The sequence below is a fragment of the Ammospiza nelsoni genome, chromosome 3, assembly GCF_027579445.1.
Source record: "Ammospiza nelsoni isolate bAmmNel1 chromosome 3, bAmmNel1.pri, whole genome shotgun sequence".
Classification (NCBI taxonomy): domain Eukaryota; kingdom Metazoa; phylum Chordata; class Aves; order Passeriformes; family Passerellidae; genus Ammospiza; species Ammospiza nelsoni.
Window position 1 is genome coordinate 114,572,317 of NC_080635.1, and position 25,218 is coordinate 114,597,534.

At 54.1% G+C, this 25,218-nt stretch overlaps 2 protein-coding genes across 4 annotated transcripts in view; one reads left to right on the forward strand and one right to left on the reverse strand.

Moving 5' to 3' along the window:
- Positions 1 to 3,758: 3,758 nt before the first annotated feature.
- On the reverse strand, positions 3,759 to 19,910 carry HADHB (hydroxyacyl-CoA dehydrogenase trifunctional multienzyme complex subunit beta). Of its 3 annotated transcripts, none has more exons than XM_059469119.1 (16): positions 19,891 to 19,910; positions 17,268 to 17,501; positions 16,879 to 16,920; positions 15,970 to 16,066; positions 14,934 to 14,978; positions 13,970 to 14,069; positions 12,740 to 12,827; positions 11,085 to 11,272; positions 10,344 to 10,524; positions 8,217 to 8,338; positions 6,540 to 6,619; positions 6,413 to 6,460; positions 6,021 to 6,108; positions 5,865 to 5,939; positions 5,065 to 5,229; positions 3,759 to 4,301 (listed from the first exon to the last, which is right to left on the reverse strand). In XM_059469119.1, the coding sequence occupies exons 2-16, from the start codon at positions 17,332 to 17,334 to the stop codon at positions 4,266 to 4,268; spliced, it is 1,422 nt and encodes a 473-aa protein (XP_059325102.1). In that variant the 5' UTR covers positions 17,335 to 17,501; positions 19,891 to 19,910; the 3' UTR covers positions 3,759 to 4,265. The 3 variants fall into 3 exon arrangements, with proteins under 3 accessions (XP_059325102.1, XP_059325104.1, XP_059325101.1); XM_059469121.1 differs by lacking the exon at positions 19,891 to 19,910 and adding an exon at positions 19,848 to 19,867; XM_059469118.1 differs by lacking the exon at positions 19,891 to 19,910 and adding an exon at positions 19,743 to 19,834.
- A 253-nt stretch (positions 19,911 to 20,163) lies between these two features.
- HADHA (hydroxyacyl-CoA dehydrogenase trifunctional multienzyme complex subunit alpha) overlaps positions 20,164 to 25,218 on the forward strand; it is a 29,221-nt gene continuing 24,166 nt past the window's right edge. Inside the window, exon 1 of the mRNA XM_059469073.1 lies at positions 20,164 to 20,273. Within this exon, the coding sequence (XP_059325056.1) occupies positions 20,186 to 20,273 (88 nt within the window). The 5' untranslated portion in view covers positions 20,164 to 20,185. The remainder of the gene's footprint in view (positions 20,274 to 25,218) is intronic.

Here is a 25,218-nt window from a genome sequence, read left to right on the forward strand (position 1 = left end):
TTTCAATCCCGGGGATCCACAAATCCACAAATCCACTTATAGCAATCCCCCCTTCTTCACCCATGGGATCCCCCATCCCCTTCCCGTGGGGGGTCCCCCCTGCCTGTGCGGGTCCCCCATCCTCCCCCGCTGGGGATCCATAAATAAGTACCTATAGGAATCCCCCCTCTTTCACCCATGGGGATTCCAAATCCCCTGCCCATGGGGGGTCCCTGAAATCCCCACCCATGGGGGTCCCCAAATCCCTGCCTGTGTGGATCCCCAATCCTCCACCCACAGGGATCCACGAATAACTACCTATAGGAATTCCCCCTCTTTCACCCGTGGTGGTCCCCAAATCCCTGCCTGTGCAGGTCTTCCATCCTTCCCCCCTGGCGATCCATAAATAACTGTAGGATCCATAAACAAATATAGGAATCCCCCCTCCTTCACCCGTGGGGTCCCCCATCCCCTTCCCATGGGGGTCTCTGAAATCCCCACCTATGGGGGCCCCAAATCCCTGCCTGGGCGGGTCTTCCATCCTCCCCCCTGGGGATCCATAAATAACTACCTATGGGAATCCCCTCTCTTTCACCCATGGGGATCCCCCATCCCCTGCCCATGGGGGTCCCTGAAATCCCCATCCATGGGAGTCCCCAAATCCCTGCCTGTGCGGGTCCCCCATCCTCCCCCCCGGGGATCCACAAGTAACTACCTATAGGAATCGCCCATCCTACACCCGTGGGGATCCCCCATCCCCTTCCCATGGGGGTCCCTGAAATCCCCACCCATGGGGGTCCCCAAATCCCTGCCTGTGCGGGTCCCCCATCCTCCACCCCCAGGGATCCATAAATAACTACTTATAGGAATCACCCATCCTTCACCCATGGGGTCCCCCATCCCCTTCCCATGGCGGTCTCTGAAATCCCCACCCATGGGGTCCCCAAATCCCTGCCTGGGCAGGTCTTCCATCCTTCCCCCCTGGGGATCCATAAATAACTACCTATAGGAATCCCCCCTCTTTCACCCATGGGGATCCCCGAAATCCCCACTCATGGGGGTCCCCAAACCTCCTCCTGTGGGGTTTCACATTCTCCCCACATCTGGGTACCCAAACACCTACCCATGGGGTCTCCCATCTTTCACTTGTGGGTCTCCCCCTTTCATTCATGGGGGTTCCCAAACTGCCACCTGTGGGGGTCTCACATCCCCATCCATGGATTTCCCCCCTCTTCCACTGCTGGGGTTCCCTGGCAGCTGTCCAGGGGGGGTCCCCAGCCCCTGCCCACTCTCACCTCAGCCTCGGGGCTCCCCTCCTGGGGTGCCTCAGCCCCATCCTCCGCCGGGAGCTCCATGTGGGGCCGGGGGCGGTTCTGGCTCCCTGCAAACGGGGCTTCGTCAGCGGGGGGCCCTGGATCAGCTCCCCCATATCCTGCCGGCCCCACAACCCCCCAGCCCTCCACCCTGCCAAGCCACCATCCCATAGTCCCTGCCGTGGGCACACAGTCGGGGGCTGTCGCGCTCCTCGGTGCCACCCACCCCGTGCCCCCCAGCACAAGGGGCTGCTCCCGGGGGTGACACGCCGGTGACACCGGCCCGGCTCTGCCGTGCCCTGAGCCCGCAGGGGACACCGGCACCGCCCGGCCGGGATCTCTGACTCCTTCCTTCTTATCCCCCCTTCCTCCTACCTCGCTCCGGCTCCGTGCCCGACACCAGCAGAGCCAAAGGAACCTTTGCCCGGGCGCTGCCTCCACGGGCACAGCCCCGGGCGTGCCCCGAGCGCTGCCCCACAAACGGCCCCGCCGGGCACACGGGACCCCTGGGCATGCCAGGAGCCGAGGCACGGGGCCGGGCGGGGCTCGAGTGGGCTCCATCCGGACCGGGAGCCGCGCAGGGGCTCAGCCGAGGATCCCACAGCCCTCCCGGACCGCTGCCGCCAGCCCACCCCGCTACCCTGGGCACCTTGCACGCCGCACGGGCACGGAACGCACCGGAGCGGCTTCAGCCTCGGTGGTGCCGATCGATGGCAGCGAGGGTCCCGCAGGCGGCGGGGACGCGGGAGAGGCAGCGGCGGAGCAGGGGAGGAGCGGGATGAGTCTCCGGGATGAGTCACATCCGACGGGCTGCAGCCCTGCCCGGCCGAGCGTGTGCGGGCCGGTCCCGCCTGCAGCTGCCCAGGGCGCTGCTCTGCCCCCGCAGCCTGCAAGGGGTTAAACCCCCCCAAATAACACCTGCAGGGTGGGCAGGGCACGGCTGGAGTGCCCGTCCCGGGAGGGATTCAACAGCAGCGTGGATGTGGCATTTGTGGGTCAGTGGTGGTCTCTCAGATGTGGTATTTGTGGGGGAGTGGCTGGACTCAATGCGGAGTTTTCCCACTTTTCTTTTCCATCTGTGAAAAATGCATGTATTTTATGATTGGCTTTTTGCAAATATTCAAATGGATATTGTATGTGTTCTGTTAGAAAGCAATGCTGTATTAATTCTCTTAAGTACTGTGTTAAATGTAGTTTTAGGTTATAAAAATTGTTAAAATAGAAACTGTGCTATGGAAGATGCTTTGTTTAAAAGAAAAGACTTGCAGCAAGACAGCAGCCACAGGACACCTAAATCTTTCAGAAAAAAATTATTTATTGCCTTCTTATCAGAATAAACTAACTTCTTTCTGCCTCAAAGGCACTGTTAGGATTTGGAGGAAGAAGTTTACAATGACCAGACAGAATCCTGTGTGTGAATGGAATTTATGCATCATGTATGAAGTGTATGAATATGCAATGGGCTATTGCTTTTAAGGGTTAATCCTTTGTTAACCAGGGCCCTTTTTCGGGTTCATGATGCCCAGAAAAGGTACCCGGACATCCATAACTCTTTGTTTTTATTGTCTCATATTGTCCTAACCATTTTATTACTATTAAACTTTTAAAAATTTTAAAAACAGGCAATTGGCGTTTTTCACACATCCTAAAAGATTCTGATTCTAAAGCAATCCTGGCCTTTCTCTGGCCCTGGCAGTTCCCCTGTCCCCCTGGAGCAGGGCTCTTGCACAAGATTTCCAAGGAAGAATAAACAGGACAGCCCGGGTGCTGCACCCATCCCTTGTCTCAGCCGAGGAGAGCCAGGCAGCAGCTGGTGGGTGGCAGAAACTGCTTCTGTCAGAAAAAGGACTCAGAGGTGTTTTTGAGGTGATTTAGGAGAAACTCTGCTCCTTGGCAGGTAAGGGAAGCCACCCTCAGCATCACCAAGCCACGAGGAAGAAGTGAAGAAAATAACAAGGAAATCAAACTAAAGAACAAAAATCTCATCCTCCCAATGCTTGGGAGGACAGCCCTGCACACTTGAAGTTTGTCAACACCTCAGAGCCCTTTGCAGGGCCTGAAGGGGCTCCAGGAGAGCTGGAGGGGGACTGGGGACAAGGGATGAAGGGACAGGACCCAGGGAATGGCTCCCAGTGCCAGAGGGCAGGGATGGATGGGAGATTGGGAATGAGGAATTGTTCCCTGGCAGGGTGGGCAGGCCCTGGCACAGGGTGGGCAGAGCAGCTGGGGCTGCCCCTGGATCCCTGGCAGTGCCCAAGGCCAGGCTGGACATTGGGGTTGGGACAGTGGAAGTGTCCCTGCCATGGCAGAAGGTGGGTTAGGTGACCTCTCCAAGCCCCTGCCCACTCACACCAGCTGTGATTCCAGGATTTCAGAGAGCCAACACCTGGTGTCAGCTCAGCCTCCAGCACAGGAACAGTCCCCAAAGCATTTCAGGTGAAGGGAGGGAAAGAAAACAGCCAGAACTGGGTTTTGTCCTGATTTATTGCAGTTCCATCAGTGACATTCATTTGTCAGATGCAATTTGCCCATTCCAACAGCATTTGGACAGTGTGGAGCAAAGTGCCCCCTCAGAGCCCAGCTCAGCCCCTGGGACTGCCCCACTGAGCTGCTCCTCCCACAGCATTACCTCCCCTCTCAGCCCCTCCCTTCACATGCTCCTGATCTCCAAACTTAATCCTCCATCCAGAGCTTTGGAATAACTTTTGTTCCCCCGTGGGAGAAATCCTGAAGAGTTACCAGAGGGATCAGACAGTTACAGGGAGCCTGCAGAGACTCAGAGCTGTGTTAACTGCTCCTCTCCTGGAAGTGGAATAGAGCGTGCTCATTACATAAAAATTACTGGCTGAGTAGCTAAAAGGGATTGACAAAGGCCACAAATCCCCTCTCCAAGAAGGATTGGGTGTAGGATTTATTAGTGCATTGAAATGGCATCGCCAGGCACAGGGTGGAGGGACAGCACTGCCAGGGCTGTTACTGGGGGTAGAGCTCCACGATCATCGCGTGACCCTGGGGACAGACAGAGACAAAACAGCACAGGAATGGCTCATTAACAGAGACAGGACTAATTATTATTGACACAGACTCCTATCAAGAACATGAGCTGGACACGAGCCCAGGTGTGCCCAGATGTGCCAGAGGCCAATGGCCCCTGGGCTGTGCCAGCTCTGGGGTGGCAGCAGGGCCAGGGCAGTGCCCGTCCCCTGTGCTGGCACTGCTGGGGCACCTCCAGTGCTGGGGGCAGCTCTGGGCCCCTCCTGCCAGGAGAGACCTGGAGGGGCTGGAGCGTGTCCAGGGAAGGGAACGGAGCTGGGAAGGGAATGGAGCCCCAGGAGAGGCTGAGGGAGCTGGGAAGGGAATGGAGCCCCAGGAGAGGCTGAGGGAGCTGGGAAGGGAATGGAGCCCCAGGAGGGACTGAGGGAGCTGGGAAGGGAATGGAGCCCCAGGAGAGGCTGAGGGAGCTGGGAAGGGAATGGAGCCTCAGGAGGGGCTGAGGGAGCTGGGAAGGGGCTCAGCCTGGAGAAAAGGAGGCTCAGGGGGGACCTTGTGGCTCTGCACAAGTCCCTGCCAGGAGGCCACAGCTCCCAGGGAACAGGGACAGGACTGAGGGGTGATGGGGGCAGCCAGAGGTGTCTGAGGGAGCTCTGAACACGCAGCACCCAGAGCTGGGCTCACCAAGCAGGACTGCAGAGTCCCAGCAGGACCAGCCCTGCTGTTCCTGCCCTCTCCCAAGGTCCCTCCCTCTCCCCAGGCTGGGGCACAGCACCATTACCTGCCCTCCTGCAGCACAGGCAGCCACCAGGCCGTACTGGCCCCCCTCCTTCTTCAGCCTGTGGGCAGCAGTGATGACCAGGCGGCAGCCGGTGGCCCCAAAGGGGTGTCCCAGGGACAGGGAGCCCCCCCAGGTGTTGAACTTGTCCAGGGGAGGGGCTCCAACCTGCAGGGACACAGAGGGACACACCCCATGTCACCTGGCTGGAAGGGGTGACACCTCATCCCCCCTAATCTCAACATCCAGCCTAAAGCAGCTCAGGATGGCTGATGAGGGGATAAAACCACCCCAAAGGATAAAACCACACCTGCAGCCCCTCAGGGGAGCCCTGCATGTGCAAGGGCTGAGCCCCTCTCACTGCCCTCACCACCCTCCTCTGCAGGGATTGTGGCTCTGGATCTCCACCTCCTGTCGACAACGGGAACAGCAGCCCAAGGAAATCTCATGTCCCAAAGAAACTCCACAAACTGGGATTTGCTAAGCCAAGCTCAAGGAGCATCACCGCCCCTCACAGGACAGAGCCAGAGCCTGGCTGTGCAGCACCAGCACGGGCAGGAGGGAGCCCAGGAACCCCAAAGTTGAACTGAACTGCAGAGAAAAGTGGGTCCAGAGGAGACCCCAGAGCTGCTCCCAAGGCTGGAGCCAGGCTGGGAGAGCTGGGGGTGCTCAGCTGGAGAGGAGAAGGATCCAGGGAGAGCTCAGAGCCCCTTGCAGGGCCTGAAGGGGCTCCAGGAGAGCTGGAGAGGAGACAAGGGCCTGGAGGGGCAGGACAAGCAGGAAATGTCCTGAGTGTGCCTTACCTTTGACCTCCTGCCCATGTAGTTCTTTGCAAACCAGTCTGAATCCATGGCTTTCAGGTTAGCCAGGATCTGGCCCTGCAAGGGAGGAGAGGGTGACATTGGGACTAACCCAAGGCAGGTGGCCACAGGGAGCCATCCCAGCTTTAGAGCACTTACAGCAAAGGCCTCGTGGAACTCAAACACATCGATGTCACTCATGCTGAGCCCGGCCTTCTCCAGCACTTTGGGGGTGGCATAGGTGGGGCTGGAGGAGGGAAAACACACCAGTCTTGCATCTATGTTCCCTGTGAGCTCCATCCTCCCTCTTCCACAGTCACATCCTTCTCTCTGGGCTCATGGCCCATCCCTGCCCAAGGGAGGCACAGCCCCCAGAACTATTGCTGAGGGGCCCCAGCAATCCTGGGTGTTCCTGCCACTGCTGCTCTCCCACCTTGTGAAGGCCTGGAGAGATTTAACATCTCCTGAGGCACTTCCCAAAACCCCATCATGGTAGGAGAAGGCTGTTGTGGGAGCAGGGGCCGTGGGGAGAGTTCTCCATCTCCACCTACCCCAGGAGCAGCTGGTCCTTGGGATCCTGGGACACGTACACGAAATCCCTGTGCAGGAAAAGGGCTGTGAGTGCCAGGCAGAGGAGAAGGAAGCAGGAGCAGAGGCCACTGGAGCAGCCCCTCCTACCTTAGGTAGGCCTTTGGTTTGTAGCCCATGGCCAGGGCCTTCTCCTCAGACATGATCAGCATCGCCGACGCTCCGTCGGTCTGGAATGAGCAGGGAGAAAGGTGAGGGGTGAGGGACCTGCCCACAACGAGCCCCACAACCCCCAGAAAAAGAGGACCTGAAACCAACAGAGCCTTCAGGACACCCCACAATGACAGGAACCAAAGGACAAGGCTGCTGGATTGAGTGGCTGGAGGGATGGATGGTCACTGGTGATGCCAGCACACACACAGTGCTGAAGCACCTCCTCACAGCCCACAGGCACAATTCCCCTGTTCCACCCAGGACAGAGGAGCCTCAAAGCCCTGCTAGGCCTGGGACAAGCTGGTAACCCCAAACATTCAGCTGTCCTCCCATTTCCATCCCAAAAATGAGAATAATTCTGGGATGATACAAGCCCCAAGCTCACCACATGACAAAAATGTGAGTTATTATTAAACCCACTTGTGTGTTTGGCACATCAAATCATGGAATGGTTTGGGTTGGAAGGGACCTTAAATCATATCCAGTTCCATGGGCCATGGGCAGGGACACCTCCCTTTGCTCCAAGTGCTCAGAGTTTTTACCTTTTATATCTGTGTAGCTTTGTAGAATGCTTAATGCTTTGCTATAACTTCCAGTGCTTTTCCAGCAGTGAACAAACTCTTATTGATGCATTCCTAAAATGTTGTTTAGTCTTTCCTGTTACTCCTCCAAGGAGATTTTATTTTGCACCATGTAATCACAGACATGATAAAGGTAGGATAGGAGATGGGGAGGAGAGCTCCCATGGGGCAGAAGCCAGGGGGGAATCACTTAACCAACTGCTCCTCTAATTGGACAATATTGGCTGATATTCTAACTGCCCCACCTTTTATTAAATGGTACAAATCTCATTCAGGATGTGGATTTTTGCCACATTCTGTACCTGAAGGCTTTCAAGGAAAGGTTTGTTTTTATTCTAATGTTGTCTGGCAAAGTTTGTGTTCTATTTCCAGGCATCACCAGCCCCAAAGTCCAGCCTGGCCTTGGGCACTGCCAGGGATCCAGGGTGGGCACCCTGTGCCAGGGCCTGCCCACCCTGCCAGGGAACAATTCCTCATTCCCAAGATCCCATCCAGCCCTGCCCTCTGGCACTGGGAGCCATTCCTGGGTCCTGTCCCTCCAGAGCTGTGGCTGCCCCTGGATCCCTGGCAGTGCCCAAGATCAGGCTGGATAAGGCTTGGAGCACCCTGGGACAGTGGAAGGTGTCCCTGCCCATGGCAGGGGGTAGCACTGGATGAGATTTAAGGTCCCTTCCAACCCAAACCATTCCATAATTCTGTGAACCCAGACTAAACCCACTGACTTCAGTTGTACAACGTGACCAACCCCCACCCTGGGATAGAATCCCTCCAAGGGCTTTTCAAGGATTGACCCTCATGAAGCAGCTACAGAGAAGCAAACAGGTCAGACATCCCAAAACTTCAGGGGTTTTGTTATGGCTTTTAAAATGAAACTATCCAACACCCAAATTCACCAGACTACAACGTGGTTCCAAGTTTCACCTGGAAAATCTGGAAATTAAAAGGGTCATTCCCAATGATACCAGCTAAGGGAGGCAGAGGGTCAGGTGCACAGTCCTCCCCTCTTGATGATAATGCTGGGAACAGGAATTACCAGGAAGGAGGAGTTGGCTGCTGTCACTGTTCCATAGGGCTTGACAAAGGCTGGCTTCAGTTTTCCCATCTGCTCCAGGGAGGACGGGCGGATCCCGTTGTCTTTGGTGACTGTGTCTTTGCCTGGTGAAGGAAAAAAAAGTACATTTCAACTACAAAAATCAGCCATGCACAAGGATTTCATCATCAGGACTCCAGGGGGGGAAAAAAATCAGAAAATTGTGGGGTTCAGGACAAGTGTGAGGAGGGGAAAAAAGGAAAATGTGTTTGTGGCATCAGGATACTTAACATGGCTAAAAACAGCACTTAAAAAATTGAAGCTACCTCACTTTTCCTCAGATGACAGCAAAAACAAAGTGCTGCCATCTGTTTACTGATAGGAAAAATTACCACATGGGAAACCCAGCTGAGAAAAGAATTTAAATTTAGGTTAAAAAGCCTAAATGGAGAACTGGCCTTGAATCAGTTTACATTTGCATGCTGAGTTTGAGGAATAAAGAGCACTGGGAAAACCCAAATATATCCACTGCTAAATAAGCCTGTTAAGAGAAAGTACTAATTTTATCATAAAGACCACAAGGAACCATGGATCTGCAAGGAATATTTCTCCAAGATACCAATCAGAGTTCCCAAATGAACAGGTATTGCAGCCAAGTGTGTCCCCTGGCTCTGAGGGGTGATGGAGACACCATCACAGGTTTGAAGGTTCTCCCCAGATTATTTCACCTCCCAGCAAGGAGTGTGAGGCCTGGTGAAATGGAGCCTGCCACATTCCAGCTCTTCCCATCCAGCATCTGAGTTACCAGACTGGGATTTTGTTGGGCTTGTGTTTGTTGTTGATATTCTGAGGTATAAAGGTGGTTTCTCTTGCCTGGAGGAAGAGCAGGGGGATTCCATGGCCAATTGTCCTGATTTTCCCTTGTTCATTAACACAGATGTGGGCTTGGCAAGAAAAAATTTAGATATGTAAAGGTAGGACAGAGGGCAGGGTTAGATGGGGATTTTTGAAGGAGTTTTGAATGAGTTAGAGAGGGGATCTCTGAGCTTTTTAGATGATGTGGTTTATTTTTCTTATCTTCTACATAAGCAGGAAAGGTGAGTTCTGCTCACATCTTCACTGCAAGGCTCAGAAGGTCACAAGACCTTTCAAGGAGTTATTGACCAATAAAACACTGCCAACAAGGATATTTATGTTTTTTACCCTTAAATATTTCGTCTTATGGACTCGTGCTACAGTGGAAGCTTTCTTAGCCAATCATGTTATGACACACAAACCCACAGTACTGCATTCTAAACTCCTTGTTTACCTTTATAACTACTTTATTTTTCTATATCTTAAACCCTAAAACTCTAAATTTTCCTTCACTTAGCTTAACATGTCTCTGCTTTAAACTATAAATCCACATTCTTGCTTTTAGCACTTAAGTCCCAAAGTCGTTTCTAAGGTTTCAGATCAAATCCTGTGTTTAATTCTAAGCTTGGCTTACAGGCCCAAAGTTCTGAGAATCCCTTGCATTTCAGGTTCCAACAGCATTAGATGGGATATTAGGGAAGGATATTGGGGGAAGGATTTGGGGGGGAAAAGATATTGGGGGGGAAAAGATATTGGGGGGGAAAAGATATTGGGGGAAGGATATGGGGGGAAGGATATTGGGGGGAAAGGATATTGGGGGGAAAGGATATTGAGGGGGAAGGATATTGGGGGGAAAGGATATTGAGGGGAAGGATATGGGGGGGAAAAGATATTGGGGGGAAGGATATGAGGGGGAAGGATATTGGGGTAAGATCTCTTCCCTGGGAGGGTAGGGAGGGCCTGGGATGGAATTCCCACAGAAGCTGTGGCTGCCCCTGGATCCCTGGGAATGTCCAAGACCAGGCTGGACATTGGGGCTGGGAGCACCCTGGGACAGTGGAAGGTGTCAGGGCAGGAACTGGGTGATGTTCAATGTCCCTTCCCACCCAAACCATTCCATGCTTCTGTGTTTCCACCTTCAGTCATCCCATTTACAAACACCTCCCCACGCCAGCAGCTCTGCAGCAGGGACAAACACCCTGACAAAACCCACCCAGCCCCCCAGCACTGCCTGGAGCTGCCCCCAGCAGCGAGGGCTGGCCCTGGCACTGTCACCTGGCACTTTGAAGGGCACCACATCCTGCAGCAGCCCCTCGTCCTGGGCTCTCTTGGCCAGCGTGTGCGAGCGCAGCGCGTACTCGTCCTGCTCCAGGCGGGAGACGCCGAAGGCGGCGGCCAGGCGGTCGGCAGAGTGCCCCATGGTCTCGCTGGTGGAGAACTCTGCCACAGCTGGGAGCTGCCACGGGGAGGGAGAGTCAGCACAGGTGGGACAAAAACCCTCCTGGGAGCACACAGAGCTGAGCCCCATGGTTCAGCTTTCTGAAGACATCCAGCCCCTGGCAGGATTTGGCCAGGAACAGGAATCGTAAAGCATGTTTAATCAAATTAATCAAATTGATATACTGAGGATATTCCTAATACTAAGGGGGTTACTGCTGTTATCTAGTAAAATTCCTCTGACCCTAGAATGCTTCTGACACTTCAGAATAACCTTTGTATTTATGGGTAAAAAACCTTCTATTTCTGTCATCTGCAGCATAGTTTGTCCAGGAGTTGCAGAAGGAGGCTTAGCACTAAGTTTGGTTTGCTAGAGATGAACACATGGGAAGAAAAAGCAGAGGCCCAAATGCTGTGAGATGCATTAATCAGTGTTCTAACCCAAGGCAGAGAACAGAGATTGATCATGGTGAACACCAGGAAACACCTCACCCATCTTAAATCCTCCCCATCAAGGGCTGTTCCCACCCTCTAAACCAGTTCACTAAACATCTAAATGCCTGAAAAACCAAAAAATACCTCGGGAGCAAAGTAGTCAGGGCGAATTTTGGAAATGAGGGAGAGCTTCTGGCCCAGGGTCTTGGCTCTGTTCAGGGTCAGCATGGTCTTCCTCATCTTCCTGCTGTGGCGGATGGGGACGTCGGACATGAGCTCCACGCCGCCGGCCACCACCACGTCACACTGGCCAGCTGCAATCATCCCCACCCCTGCAGGGACAGAAACACTGCCAGGACAGGGACAGGAACACTGCCAGGACAGGGCCACTCACCCCCTTGCTGGAGTTCTGGGTGCTGAGAATTTCAGATTTTCTGTGCTGAGAATTTCAGACTTTCTGTGCTGACACACTCTGATCCCCAGGGAGCACTGCATTTGACCTGAGGCCGTGGAGAAGCTTCCAGAATTGATTGAGAGCACTGGGATTGTGGGTGTGGAGTGGGGTAGAAATGTGTGAAATCACAGGGTGGAAAACTTGGAGTTTGGGGTTTTAGAATATGGTAATAAATATGGGGCAGGATGGAGGTTTTAGGGTGGTGGCAGGTTGTCCTTCTTTACCTTCTTCCTTCTCCTTCATGGGTTTGGGTGGTGTTTTGTAATTGGACAGCAAAGTCCACATTGCAGACTTTGACTGATTAGTTATTGGGTTAAAAGTGAAAATAATTTAGGTGTCATTTCTTAATTGGATAATTTAGCCCAAGAGATGGTTGGCCATTTTGTGCCTTGTTAGTGAAGAACTGCAGAACTCACTGCTGTGAGACTGTAACATAGATAAGAAATAATAAACACCTGAGTCTGAATGTGAGCCATCCTCTCGAGTGCCTTCAATCCTGACCTCAACAGGGAAAAAGGGAAGTTGAAAACAGGCACCCCAACAGAGCCCTGGCCACTCCTGCACTCCTCCTGCAGCCCCTGGCCATGGCTGGGTTACACATGAGCTGCTGTCACTTGGCTGCCACTTGTCCTTGTCACATAGAGCAGGGAGGGAAGGAAAGCCCCAGCAGTTTGAGCTGTGTCTCCATTTTTTAGCCCTGGTTAGGCTAAGGCAAAGATAAAAGGAGCAAATTTCTCACCGTGGTCAGTCTTTACCTTCCAAATTATCACAGACACTGGGCAGAGATGCTGCTGCAGGCCTACAGCAGACACTCACTTCATGTTGTATTTTGTTGGCTAAAAAACTTCCACAGAATCCCCGAGGTTGGAAAAGACCTCCCAGACCATCAAATCCAACCTGTGACTGATCTCCACCTTGTCACCAGCCCAGAGCTCTGAGTGTCATCTCCAGGAATTCCTTGGACACTTCCAGAGATGGGGACTCCACCATTCCCTGGGCAGCTCCTTCCAGTGCCTGACCACCCTTTCCAGGGAAAAATTCCTCCTGATGCCCATCCTGACTCTCCCCTGCCACAGCTTGAGGCTGTTCCCTCTCATCCTGTCCCTATTCCCTGGGAGCAGAGCCCAACTTCCCCCTGTCTGCCCCCAGCTGTCAGGGAGTTGTGCAGAGCCACAAGATTCCCCCTGTCTCCTTTTCCCCAGGCTAAATCCCATTTTTCCTTCCATTCCAGCATTTCTTCAGTTGTTTTTTTTTACATTCACAAGCAGTGCCAGTTGAATAAAGGCTATAAAAGAATTCCCAAGCTCCCTCTCAACCCCACAGCTTGTTCTTGCAGCCCACATACCTGTGGTCATGGCCTGGTTTGAGGAAATGCAGGCCATGGTGACAGTGTGGGCTGGAGTTTTGTCGGAGAACCCTGCTCCCAAGGCAGCCTACAACAACAAAAGGGGAGGTTAAACCTCCAGCTGCTGCTCCCAGGCAGAGCTCCCCCTGCCCAGCACACATTGCCAGGTGGAGATGACAACAAAGACATGGAGTTTTCATCCAGTAATTATGACAGCAGCTCTTCCCCTCCCCAGGCTCTGGAGCAGGCTGCACTGAGAACAGTCACTGCCTCTCCACATTTTTTAATAAAGAGACAAACAAATCACACCCCACATTTTAAAAAAAACACATCAAAAGAGCCTCCAACTACTCAACATTAACTTTGCTTCACCTTATTGGTAAAGCCAACACGTGAAAGGGTGATTTAGACCACTCAGCACAAGGCTGAGCGGCTTCACAGAGAGCAGCAAACTGCAGAGCAGTGACTCATCCGAGCAGCCCAGAGACCTTCCCTACTTGGGATGCGGCCAACTAGTTGAAAGTTCAGCAGTTGTTCCCAAGTTAAAATTACCCTGCAGCCCCATCTGACTGGCAGGTGACCAAAGGCAGGCCTTGCACTCACGAGGCTGCACAGGGAGCCCAGGTAACATCATGGATTTCTCCAGGTGCAGAGGCTGCAGGTTAGCAAAGATCAGGCTGCTGCCTGGCACATGACTCCTGAGGATAATGCAGGAATTGTGTTTTCTGGCTGCTGGAAAAAGAGGGCAGCAAAGCTGCTCTGCTTCAAATCCTGAGAATGCTGTGTCTGAGCAGGCAGCTCAAATAAATAAGTAAATAAATACCACAAGAAAACAAACCCTCACAGCACACTCTGTTCCTCCCAGGATATTGGGGAAGTGCTCAATCCAGCTGGTGTTTAGGAGCTGAGGGATCAGCAACCCTCAACAAAACTTTCCCTTGCAGGGAAGAATCAAGTAGGGGCTCCACAGCATTGAAATATAAAAATTTGATAAAAAACAATGCTAAAATAAATCTGTAGCAGATTTCAACAGGAAGCAAAGAATCACAAAATAATTTTCCTTATAGTCCCAGGAACTCACTTAACAGACAATACTACACAACTACTTCATACTTTCAAATAATATATAGACAAACAATAATAATGGGAAATCATTTTTTAGCAAAGATCTATCATTTTCAGGGCATTTACAGAAATCAGACTCTCAGGAGAATGCTGCATAGAACCCACCTCTCTGGCAACATTACTGGTCTTCACCTCCTGGATAACTGTGCCATAAACAATGTAATCAACAACATCCCTTGGGACACTGGTCCGGGTCAGCAGGCCCCTAAGGACAGGATCAAAACAAAGGGAATTTGCATCACATAAATAAAAACTTGTCCAACATCCTTTTCCTCCAGCTTGGCTGCAGAACAGGGCAACTGTTCCCCCCTCAGAAGAAATCTCATGTGCATGTGGGTCCCATGGGAAGTGTAGCTGATTGTGGGCTGCAATCAATCTTGGTGATAATGTCACAATAAATCATTGCAGAACTTCATTAAAGCAATTACTTTATAGTCCTTACATCTCTCATTGCATAAAATGGCTCACAGAATCATCAAATCCCAAAAGAGTTTGGTTGGGAAGGACCTCAAAGCTCATCCAGTGCCACCTCAGACATGGCAGGGACATTTCCAGTGTCCCAGGGTGCTCCAAGCTTGGGCACTGCCAGGGATGGGGCAGCCATCTCCAGGCTTCTCCAAGCCCTCTCTCTTCTCCAGAGCACTTTGCTCTGCCTCTCAACAGAACAAACCCACTGCTAATGACCCTCAGAATAGGAGGATTACAGAATTAGCTCAATGCCCTTGTTGTCACTTCATTTCCTCTGTGTTGACCAGGTTGTTTTTCCCACCAGATGTGAGCACACCTCAACAGCAGCTCTGATGTCTGTGTCTAGAAAGCTACAGCTGGGAATCAAATTCACTAAAATTTGTCACCATCAGCATCTCTTTGCATCAACACCAACCTACTGAAAACCCCAAAAAAACAACACAAACCCCACTGCTTAAGCCACCCACTGCTGTGGAGGGAGGCCAGGAAAAATAAAGCACCTGAGCTGTTCAGAGCCAAGCCCAGAGCCTTGGCTCTGCAACCCTGAAACCTCAGCAGTTTAACAAGAATTCTGAGCCCTTCCAGTGCTCCATTTACTTACTGCAGTGCTGCTCTGGCTAAGTCATGTGGCATCAGATCAGCATACCTGGAGGGTGAAGAGCAGAGGAAGAAACTCAGAGGTGTGAGAAATCAGTGCAAATTGTCAGTACAGGAATCAGGACAGAATTCTCCTGTGAGCAGCAAGAACTGGAGATGGACCAGAAATGATCCATTGAGCAAACATTTCAAGGAATCACAGATTGGTTTGGGTTGGAAGGGACACTAAATTTCATCCAGTGCCACCCCTGCCATGGCAGGGACACCTCCCACTGTCCCAGGTGGATCCAAATCCCAATGTCCAGCCTGGCCTTGGGCACTGCCAGGGATCCAGGGTGGGCACCCTGTGCCAGGGCCTGCCCAACCTGCCAGGGAACAATTCCTCATTCTCAAGATCCCATCCAGCCCTGCCCTCTGGCAGTGGGAGCCATTCCCTGGCTCCTGTCCCTCCATCCTTGTCCCCAGTCCCTCTGCAGCTCTCCTGGAGCCCCTTCAGGCCCTGCCAGGGGCTCTGAGCTCTCCCTGGATCCCTCTCCTCACCAGGTGGGCACACCCACCTCTGCCAGCCTGGCTCCATGGCAGAGGGGCTGCAATTACTGCACTAAACCCACATAAAAGCAGCAGGGATGGGATAAAGAAATCCCTTCTCCATCCTGATAGTCAGGTGTGGTTCTAGTTCAGCTGTGGATTTGGTGGCACAACAAACCAGGAAGAAGAGCCTACAGATGATTCTTGGCCCTGCCAAGTTCTGTCAAACTTGTTGCTTCATCTCTATCAATTCTCCAACTTCCTTTTCTAGACATGCTCCATAAATCCTTACTCTTCTCAGGATTCAAACACAGGAAAAATCATCTTCAAACCACATTCCTACACTAAATAAACTGCAATAACTGCAGCAGCCCAACTCAGGGCACCTCCTGAGCCTTTAGGCCCAAGAATAACTCCATTAAAATGAACAAGAGAGATTTTTTCACAGAAAGAGTTGAGTTTTAAGCAAGTCAGGGGGTGTTTTCTGGGTTTCACTCCTCTCTGGTACTCACGTGGTGCCAGACTGCAGGAAGGGAATGCGGACACCCTCCACCACCACCACATTCTTCACCCCACTTTTGCCCAAGCTCTGCTTAGTCTTTGGCTGGGCTGTGAAGAGAGAAGCGATGGTGACAAGAATATCAGCAATTTTCATATAGATCCTGCAAAGATTTCTAGAAGATAAAGAAAAATGGCCTTTTTTGGTGTGTAAGTGAAAGGCAGGGAAGGTAGGACACCTGAACTGGAATCTTGGAATGGTTTGGGTAGGAAGGGACCTCAAAGCTCATCCAGTGCCACCCCCTGCCATGGACAGGGACACCTTCTGCTATCCCAGTGTGCTCCAAGCTCCATCCAACCTGGACTGGAACACTTCCAGGGATGGGGCCTGTTCCTCATCACCCTCACAGCCAAGAACTTCTTCCTCATGGGAAGAAATTTCTTCCTAATGGGAAGAAATTCTCTCCCCAGTGGGCAAGGTTCAAGACAAGGGATGTCACGACCCAGCATTATTCCACAGGTCAGTGCCAGGACAAAACTCCAGCACTGTCTGGAGATTCCTTCAGGCTCTTCCCAAAGCCCAGGGAATAATGGGGAGCTGCTGTCCAGGCCTGCTCCCAAAATCCCAAAGCCTGAGTCACCTGAGCAACCCCCACAGTGAACCCAGAGCATGGATCACCCCAAACACTCCCTGTGGACTGTGACTAAAAACTGGGAATGGCTGCTGGGAGCCAGGAGCAGACTGGGAACAGCACTCAGAGGATGAGAGGACTCTGCTGAAAACACTGGTTTGCCTGAAGTTTTCCTTGCTTGCAGCTTTTCAGGAGCACCTGAACCACTCTGCATTCTGCACCATTTCTAAGATTTAAGCTTCCAAAACTGTGTAGCACAGGCCCACTGAGATTCTGGTGTTTTCCCCTTACCTGCAGATTGGAACTGCGAGGAGCAGCTGAGTGATCGAGTAACTGGAAAACAAGAAAGGGAAAAAAAAAAGCCAGAAAAATGTTAGGAACAGTTCTAGTCTCTGCAAGAAGGATTAGAAAAGCAAATAATGTCACTGTAGGACACCTGACCACCTGTGTTGGGTGGTTTACTCTGTCCAGAAACCTGACATACTTTCTGTTAACTCAAGACTCCTCCCTATATGATGCAGGAAGGGACAAACAAGGCAACAATGTAATTTGGATTAAAAAATAAACACTGTCAGCCTTTTAAAGGTGAGAATGGGACAGATTCAGATCCCAGCATCCATTCCAAACCCAGCATTTCACCCAGAGGTTTATGCCCACCAACAAAAGCCAAAGATACTCACAGGCCCCAGCAGCCCAGGCTGAGGACACGGGGAGGTTCCGCAGGGCAGAGCTCAGCATGGAACTCATTTTGGGAAAAGGGAAAGGCTGGGCTCAGTCCAAGCTCCTGTGTCCAGAACAATCCCAAGGGAAGAGTCCTGCCTGCCTCACACAGAGCCAGCAAGGTGAGGGGCACACACTGCAAGGGCAGCAGAAGCAGCAGCAGCACAGGAATCGCCTCCCAGCACGCTCAGAGCCTGTGAATAAATACTGCCCAGTGAGCTTCTCAATTCCCTCCCAGCAACTGCTGCTCCTCCACTTCCCACTGGAAAATTGTCCCAGTGCCCAGGCAGCCCTGCTGCCAGCAGCACCTCCTGACACCAGCAGTGTCCTTGGCACCCCTGCCCCTTGCCAGCCCCTGGTGCCAGCCTGAGCACCAGGAGCTCCTCCTGTGCATCCCTGTGGCAAATTCAGGTCCTCCACCCCCAAAAACCCTCTGCAGCTTTCCCAAATCATGTTTCCCTACAAACAAACCCTTATCTGCAGCTTTTATTGCCCAGGGATGACCCTCACAGCTTCAGGATTTGTTTGATCCGTGCCAATATTCATCTCCCTCTGTCACACTTTGGCGTTCAAATCTTGGCACTTTCTCTCCCAAGCACAAAGTTTTTCCATGGAGGGGCACAGGAACACCCACAGTCCCAAACCCAGCCCTCTGCAGCTCCCCAAAACTCAGCACAAGCTGCCAGTCACCCCCTCTGACACCTCCCAGCTGCAGCTCCACACCTGGAACGTGCCCCTTCCCAGCCCCAGGCTCCTCCTGCCAACAGAGATCCCAAAACCAAACCTTTCCAGGGCATCCTGCTCCTCCTCCACCTGTGCCAACCTCCCTCCCCACACATGAATGAGGCTTTTCCCTAAATTTTCCCTGCCTAGCTGACAGAAGTTTCTCCCAGGTGTAACCTCCTCCCTCCCACACTGCACCCCCATTCCTGCACCCCTCAAATGCCCCAAATCCCTTCATTTTTTATGCTCCCCTGGCACCCCAAGGGCTCAGCCCTGCCTGCACAAACCACCGGGGCAAAGCTCCTTGCAGAGCCAGGATTTGCCTGGATTCTACAGCTGAGCCAGGCTCAGTGACCCTCAGGGATCCCTTCCAACTCAGGATAATCCCCAATTCCATGAACAGCCCCTGCTCCCTTCCCATCCCCATACACCCTGACACTTTCGCTGCTCAGCACCATCACCCCGGGACTCCCAGCGCCCACCCCAAACACACCCGCGCTGCTCTCAGCCACTCCCAAACTCCCCTCGTCCATTCAGGGCTGACTCCCGACACCTCCCATCTGCCCAGGACCAACCCCTCGGGCCCTTCGTCCATCAGGGACTCACCCCCTTGACTGGCTCTCCTCATCTTTTCCCAGCCCTTCCCTACCCCATCCATCCAGAATGAACCCCCTGACTCCCCTCACTCCCACCGGGGACGAGCCCCCCGACTCCCCTCACTTTTATTCAGAACGAACCCCCTGACTCCTCTCGCTCCCACCCAGAACGAACCCTCTGACTCCCCTCACTTTTATTCGGAACGAACCTCCTGACTCCCCTCCCTTGCATCTGGGATAAATCCCGACTCCCCCCACTCCTCCCCGTCCACCGGAACGAACCCCTCACTCCCCTCACTTATTCGGAACGAGTCCCCCGACTCCCCTCACTCCCATCCGGAACAAACCCTCCGACTCCTGTCACTGCTCCCCTGTCCATCCAGAATGAACTCCCCGACTCCCCTCACTTCTATTCGGAACGAGCCCCCCGACTCCCCTCCCTTGCATCTGGGATAAATCCCGACTTCCCTCACTCCTTCCCGTCCACCGGAATGAACCCCTCACTCCTACTCGGAACGAACCCCCCGACTCCCCTCACTTCTATTCTGAACGAACCTCCTGACTCCCCTCATGTCTCCCCCATCCACCCGGAACGAACGCCCCAAATCTCCTCGCTTCTATTCGGAACGAACCCCCCGACTCCCCTCACTTCCATCCAGAACGAACCCCCCAACTCTCCTCACTCCTTCCCTCGTCCATCGGAACGAACCTCCCGACTTCCCTCACTTTTATTCGGAACGAACCCCCCTGACTCCCTTCACTCTTCCCCCGTCCATCGGAACGAGCCTCCCGAGTCCCCTCACTGCTCCCCGTCCATCTGGGACCGCTCCCCGACTCCCCTCAGTTTTATTCAGAACGAGCCTCCCGACTCCCCTCACGTCTTCCCGTCCATCTGGTACCGCTCCCCGACACCCTTTACTGCTCCCCGTCCACCCGGCACGAACCCCCCGACTCCCCTCAGGTCTCCCCGTCCATCCGGCACCGCCCCCCGGCCTCCCTTCATCCTTCCCCCGCCTACTGAGAACCGACCCCCGACCCTCTGCTCCAGCCCGGACCGAGCCGCCTACCCCTGACCCCCCACTCGTTTCCCCGGGACTGACTCCCGACTCGTCTCACCTTTCCCACACTCCCGTCCACCCAGGACGGAGCCCGTGACCGCTCCGTGCCCTTCTGTCCCCTCCTGTCCCTTTCTGTCCCCTCCCGTCCGCTCCCGCCGCTCACCTCCGCCCTCACCCCGCTCTGCCGCCGCCGCGCCGCCACTCACCAAGGGCCCCGCGTCCCTCCCACTCTCCGGGCTGACCGCCTTACGCCTGACCCACACCTCTCCCTCCGCCGCCGTTTCTCACCCCTACCCCGGCTTCTCCCGCAATCCGCTCCGGCTCGGCGCGGTTTGAAAACACCCGAGACACCGCGAAGAGCGGAGGAGAAGGAGGCAGCGTTGTGTTGGCGGCGGCGAAGCGCGCGGGCAGCGCGGCGGGGCGGGCGCGGGCGGGGCGGCGTGGGCGGGGCGGGCGCGGGCAGGCCCCCGGCGGCCTCTCCCTCATTCGACCTCGGCGAAGATGGCGGCGGCGGTGCGAGCCATCGGCAGCCTCGGCCGCCTCCCGGCCGCCGCCAGGGCCGGCCCGACGCGGCACACCCCGCCCCGCGGTGAGCGAGGGGACGGCGGGGAGGGCGTGCGGTGTCCCCCGCGTGAGGGGAGCACCGGGGGACGGGGGCAGTCAGGAGTAAGGGACGGAGATAACGGAGGGGCACTGAGGGGACACTGAGGGAAGGGGAGCGCTGACGGGCATGGGGACAGCGAGGGGGCACTGAAGGCTCGGGGAGTGAGGACTGGCGTGGGATGGGGCCCGCTGAGAAGTGAGTTTTGGGGGGACGGTGAGGAGGCACTGAGAGGTGAGGGCAGAGGGGCGCTGAGAGCTGGGAAAACAGGGCAGTAAATGGGCGGGGGTCGGGGTGGTGTTGAGGGGGTGAGGAACAGGGGATCCCAGAGAGGATTTCCTGGTGCTGGAGCAGGGGTTGGGTGGGTCTGGGTGTCCCGAAAGGCTCCTCGGGTGCTGTGGCCGTGAGGGCTGTGAGGAGCTCCCAGGGAAGGGGCTGTGAGGACTGGGACAGGGACAGAGGATCCCCGGGGCAGCTGTGGGGTGGAAGGTGTCCCTACGTGAGAGATTTGTCCCGATGGCCTGGGAGTCACACGGGGGATCCCTGGCAGGTCCCCAAGGTCTGTCCCCCCATGTCGTGGGGTCTCTGGGGGCTGTGTGTCCCTGTGGGGGACATCCTGCCGTGCCAGTCCTTGCACAGGGACACACTGTGGGAACCTGTGTGCCAGTCCTTGCACACTGTGGGAACCTCTGAGCAGTTCTGGGGTGTCCCTGTGACCTGGCACTGAGAGGGGGGGACACTCCCTCCAGTCAGGATGGTCCCTGCACGTGAGCTGAGCAGCAGGGAGAGAGTGTCCTTGTGCCCTGACACGTGTGCCTGTCCCAGTGCCCCGAGAGCCTGCTTGGAAAGGAGAGGGTGTCCCCGTGCCCTTGGCAGTCTGGATCCTGTGGCTGCCTTCCAGACAGGCAGGGGATCCATGGGAAGGGGGGATCCCTGTCATCCCTGTGACCCTGTAATCCCACTTGCCTGGGGGAGGGTGGCTGCAGGTGCTCCATGATCCCTCAGCTGAGAGAACTGGGATTGTTCAGGCTGGAGAGGAGAAGGATCCAGGGAGCAGGAGAGGCCCTGAAGGGGCTCCAGGAGAGCTGCAGAGGGACTGGGGACAAGGATGGAGGGGCAGCACACAGGGAATGGCTCCCACTGCCAGAGGACAGGGATGGAGGGGATATTGGGAGTGAGGAATTGTTCCCTGGCAGGGTGGGCAGGCCCTGGCACAGGGTGCCCACCCTGGATCCCTGGCAGTGCCCAAGGCCAAGCTGGACACTGGGACACCCTGGGACAGTGGGAGGTGTCCCTGCCATGGCAGGGGTGGCACTGGGTGAACTTTATTGTTCCTTCCCACCCAAACCATCCTGTGATGCAGTGATTCCATGATTTTGTGTGGGGCATCTCCCATGCCAGCTCGGGCAGGGCTGTGGCTCTCTCCTGCCTCTTCACAGAGCTGCACTGGTGCTTCCTGGCTACCAAGGCAGGGAGTCCCCAGGAGCCCTGGGAAAGCCAAAGGGCCTGGCTGGGAAGCTCTGGAAATCTCATATTTGAGCACTTTGAAGGGCTTCAGAGTCTGGTGTTGATGTTCACCCAAAATCTAGCTGTGTTTCATTTAAACCCAAAAGCTGGGCTTGGTTCAGAGCTGGACTCTGTGCTCTGAGAGCTCTTTTCCAACAATTTCATGGTTCTGGGATTGTGATGAGCAATTCCATGGTTCTGGGATGATCGTGAAGAATCCCATGGTTCTGGGATCCTGGTGAGCAATCCCATGGTTCTGGGATCATGGTGAGCATTTCCATGGCTCTGGGATCCTGGTGAGCAATCCCATGGTTCTGGGATCCTGGTGAGCAATTCCATGGTTCTGGGATCATGGTGAGCAATCCCATGGTTCTGGGATCCTGGTGAGCAATCCCATGGTTCTGGGATCATGGTGAGCATTTCCATGGCTCTGGGATCCTGGTGAGCAATCCCATGGTTCTGGGATCATGGTGAGCAATCCCATGGTTCTGGGATCATGGTGAGCAGTTCCATAACTCTGGGATCATGGTGAGCAGTTCCGTGTCTCTGGGATCAGGGTGAGCAGTTCCATCGTTCTGGGATCATGATGAGCAATCCCATGGTTCTGGGATCATGGTGAACAATCCCATGGTTCTGGGATCATGGTGAGCAGTTCCATTACTCTGGGACCATGGTGAACAATCCCATGACTGTGGGACCATGGTTAGCAGTTCCGTGTCTCTGGGACCATGGTTAGCAGTTCCGTGTCTCTGGGACCATGGTTAGCAGTTCCATGTCTCTGGGACCATGGTGAGCAGTTCCGTGTCTCTGGGACCATGGTGAGCAGTTCCATCGTTCTGGGATCATGATGAGCAATCCCACAGCTCTGGGACCACGGTGAACAATCCCATGGTTGTGGGATCATGGTGAGCAATCCCATAGTTCTGGGATCATGGTGAACAATCCCATGGCTCTGGGATCACAGCTGTGTTAGGTGCAGCCTTGGAGCAGGTCTGTACGTGACAGAGTGCTGCAATCCCTGAGGAGGAGACTTGTGGCAACTCCAGGGAGTTCTCAGGCTGCTGCTGGTTGGAGTTCTTGTTCTAACTGGTAAAGCTCTGCACAACAAACAGCCCTGGAGCTGCTGTGAGGACGCTGTCCCTGTTCATAATGAATAAATACCCTCGTTCTGCCTTGCAAAACATTTGGGAAGTGGATGCAAAGCTCGGGGGCAGCCCAAAGGCAGGGAGCAGTCAGGAGCCAGCTGAGCTCCAGGGCTGGCTGTACCTGCTGGGCCACATCCCTGTGCCACCAGGTTCCCAGGGAGGCTTGGGAAGCTCAGTCTGCCAGGAGCTCCCCATCTCACGGCTCACAGCTCCGTGCTCAGGTGGCCTGAGCTTCGTCCTGTCCATCCTGCTGGGGTTTGGGGTGCTCCAGGACTGGAAAAAGGAATTTCCCTGAGCCATGGAGGCTGTTCCCAGTACAAGCCGTGTGCCACGTCCCGGTGAGTGGAAGGGTGGGAAGTGCTGGGCAGGGAGGCAGCTGAGGCAGGAACGGGGAGAGGAGAAAGTGGGAAGGAGCAGGCTGGGCTGTGGGGTGGCTGTGGTCCATTCTCTGGTGCATCCAAAGTCCTCAGGAGGTGTTGGTGTCCTGGTGCTGGACAGTCTTTGAGCTAAGAAGTGAGATGGAACTGATTTTCAGGGCTTTAACTCTGGAATCAATGATGGGACATTCACTGAGGCTGGGCTTCTGCTTCCTGCAGCATTTGGAGGAATTTTCTGGCTCCAGTCTTGACAAGTTCCCATTGCAGTGCTGAAGGGATCAACACCTAAAGCAGATGTGCAGGGACCAGGACAAGGAGCTGCTTTTGCTTCCTGGCAAAAGATGTTTTCCACAAATTTGCTGGAGTTAAAATAAACCATTGTCAGGCTACAGAAACCTCACTCCAGTGTTCACAGCTGGTGCACTGCTGACAGCACCTCTCCCAAAAGAGTTTATACTCAAGGGGAGTGAGATTTGTGCAGTCATGCCCCTGATTTATTTTTTTTCCTACTTCATCTCTTCTGTTTTGTGAGAATGGAAAGGTAGAGTGGAATTGAAGGCTGAAGGTTTTCATGGAAGGAATCTGTTTGGGAGCTGGTATGGAAAAGGAAAGCCATGTAAAGAACAAAAAACCTGAGATCCCAGACTGGTTTGGCTGGGAGGGATCTTAAAGCTCATCTTGTTCCACACCCCTGCCATGGGCAGGGACACCCTCCACTATCCCAGCTTGCTGCAAGATTGAATTAATTAATTCAGGGAGACAGTTTAACCCTTGCTTTCTCTTTAAAGAGGCTGCATGGCTTTTATTGGGTTGAAATATTGCTGTTTAGGTGCATGTTGTTCTGCTGGGCAGCCTCTCTCACCAGAGGAATTGTTGTCAGCCCACACTTGATTTGTGGGAATTGAATGTTAGTGCTTATTTTCAGGAGTACACAAAGAGTTTAGGGAAATTATTGCTGGGTGGAGCTATCACATGTGGGTATTAAATATTGCTGAGGAGCTTTGGGGTGGGAACTGGTTCACTCTTTGTTTATAAAATGCTGCTGTGGGCACATGACACACACACAGGCACCCCAGAGCTGTTTGCTGGGACAGCCTGACACTGAATTTCCATCCCCACGGCATCACAGTGCATATCCTGGGCTCAGGAATGGGAGCAAAGGTCAGTCCCTACTGCCAGCACCCCGGACAAGGTGGAATGGAGGCCAAAGTGCAGCCCTGAGCCCTCGTCACGGGGCTGTGGCAGGGGGGGACACCCGTTGGGGAGGCACAGTTTGCAGTTTGTTCTCCTGGTGTTGTTTTATTCTCCCTGCTGGGAGTGGGAATGTTCCATTCCTGAAGGCTTTATCAGTTTGGAGCAGAGCCTTCCCCTGGCTAATTGTGCTGTGTGCTGGCTGGTGGATAGATCCATGTGGAAGTTACACTTTTGCTGGAATTCAGGCTTAAAGCAGCTTTGGCAGGGACTCAGCCTGGATCTGAGTTTGGGGATCCTTGGGGTCTAGATCAGGGTTGCTTGGAGAGATCGTGGGGCCAAACACAATTTCTGAGCAGAAAGAGGAGATTTAGGAGTCAGAAACTTGTGTTCGTTTGTGGTCTGAGGTTTCTGAGGGATCTGGAAGATGTGTTTGTGTGCTTTGCATGTCATTAGTGGAGGTGGATCCAAGAGCTGGAGAATGACCCTGGACAAGGGCCTGGAGGGACAGGACAAGGGAGAATGGCTCCTCACCTGCAGAGCTGCCCCAGCCCTGGGGATTCCAACAGCACAAGGACCTGGAGCTGCTGGAGAGAGCCCAGAGGAGCCCCTGGAGCCAGGCTGGGAGAGCTGGGGGTGCTCACCTGGAGAGCAGAAGAATCCAGGGAGAGCTCAGAGCCCCTGGCAGGGCCTGAAGGGGCTCCAGGAGAGCTG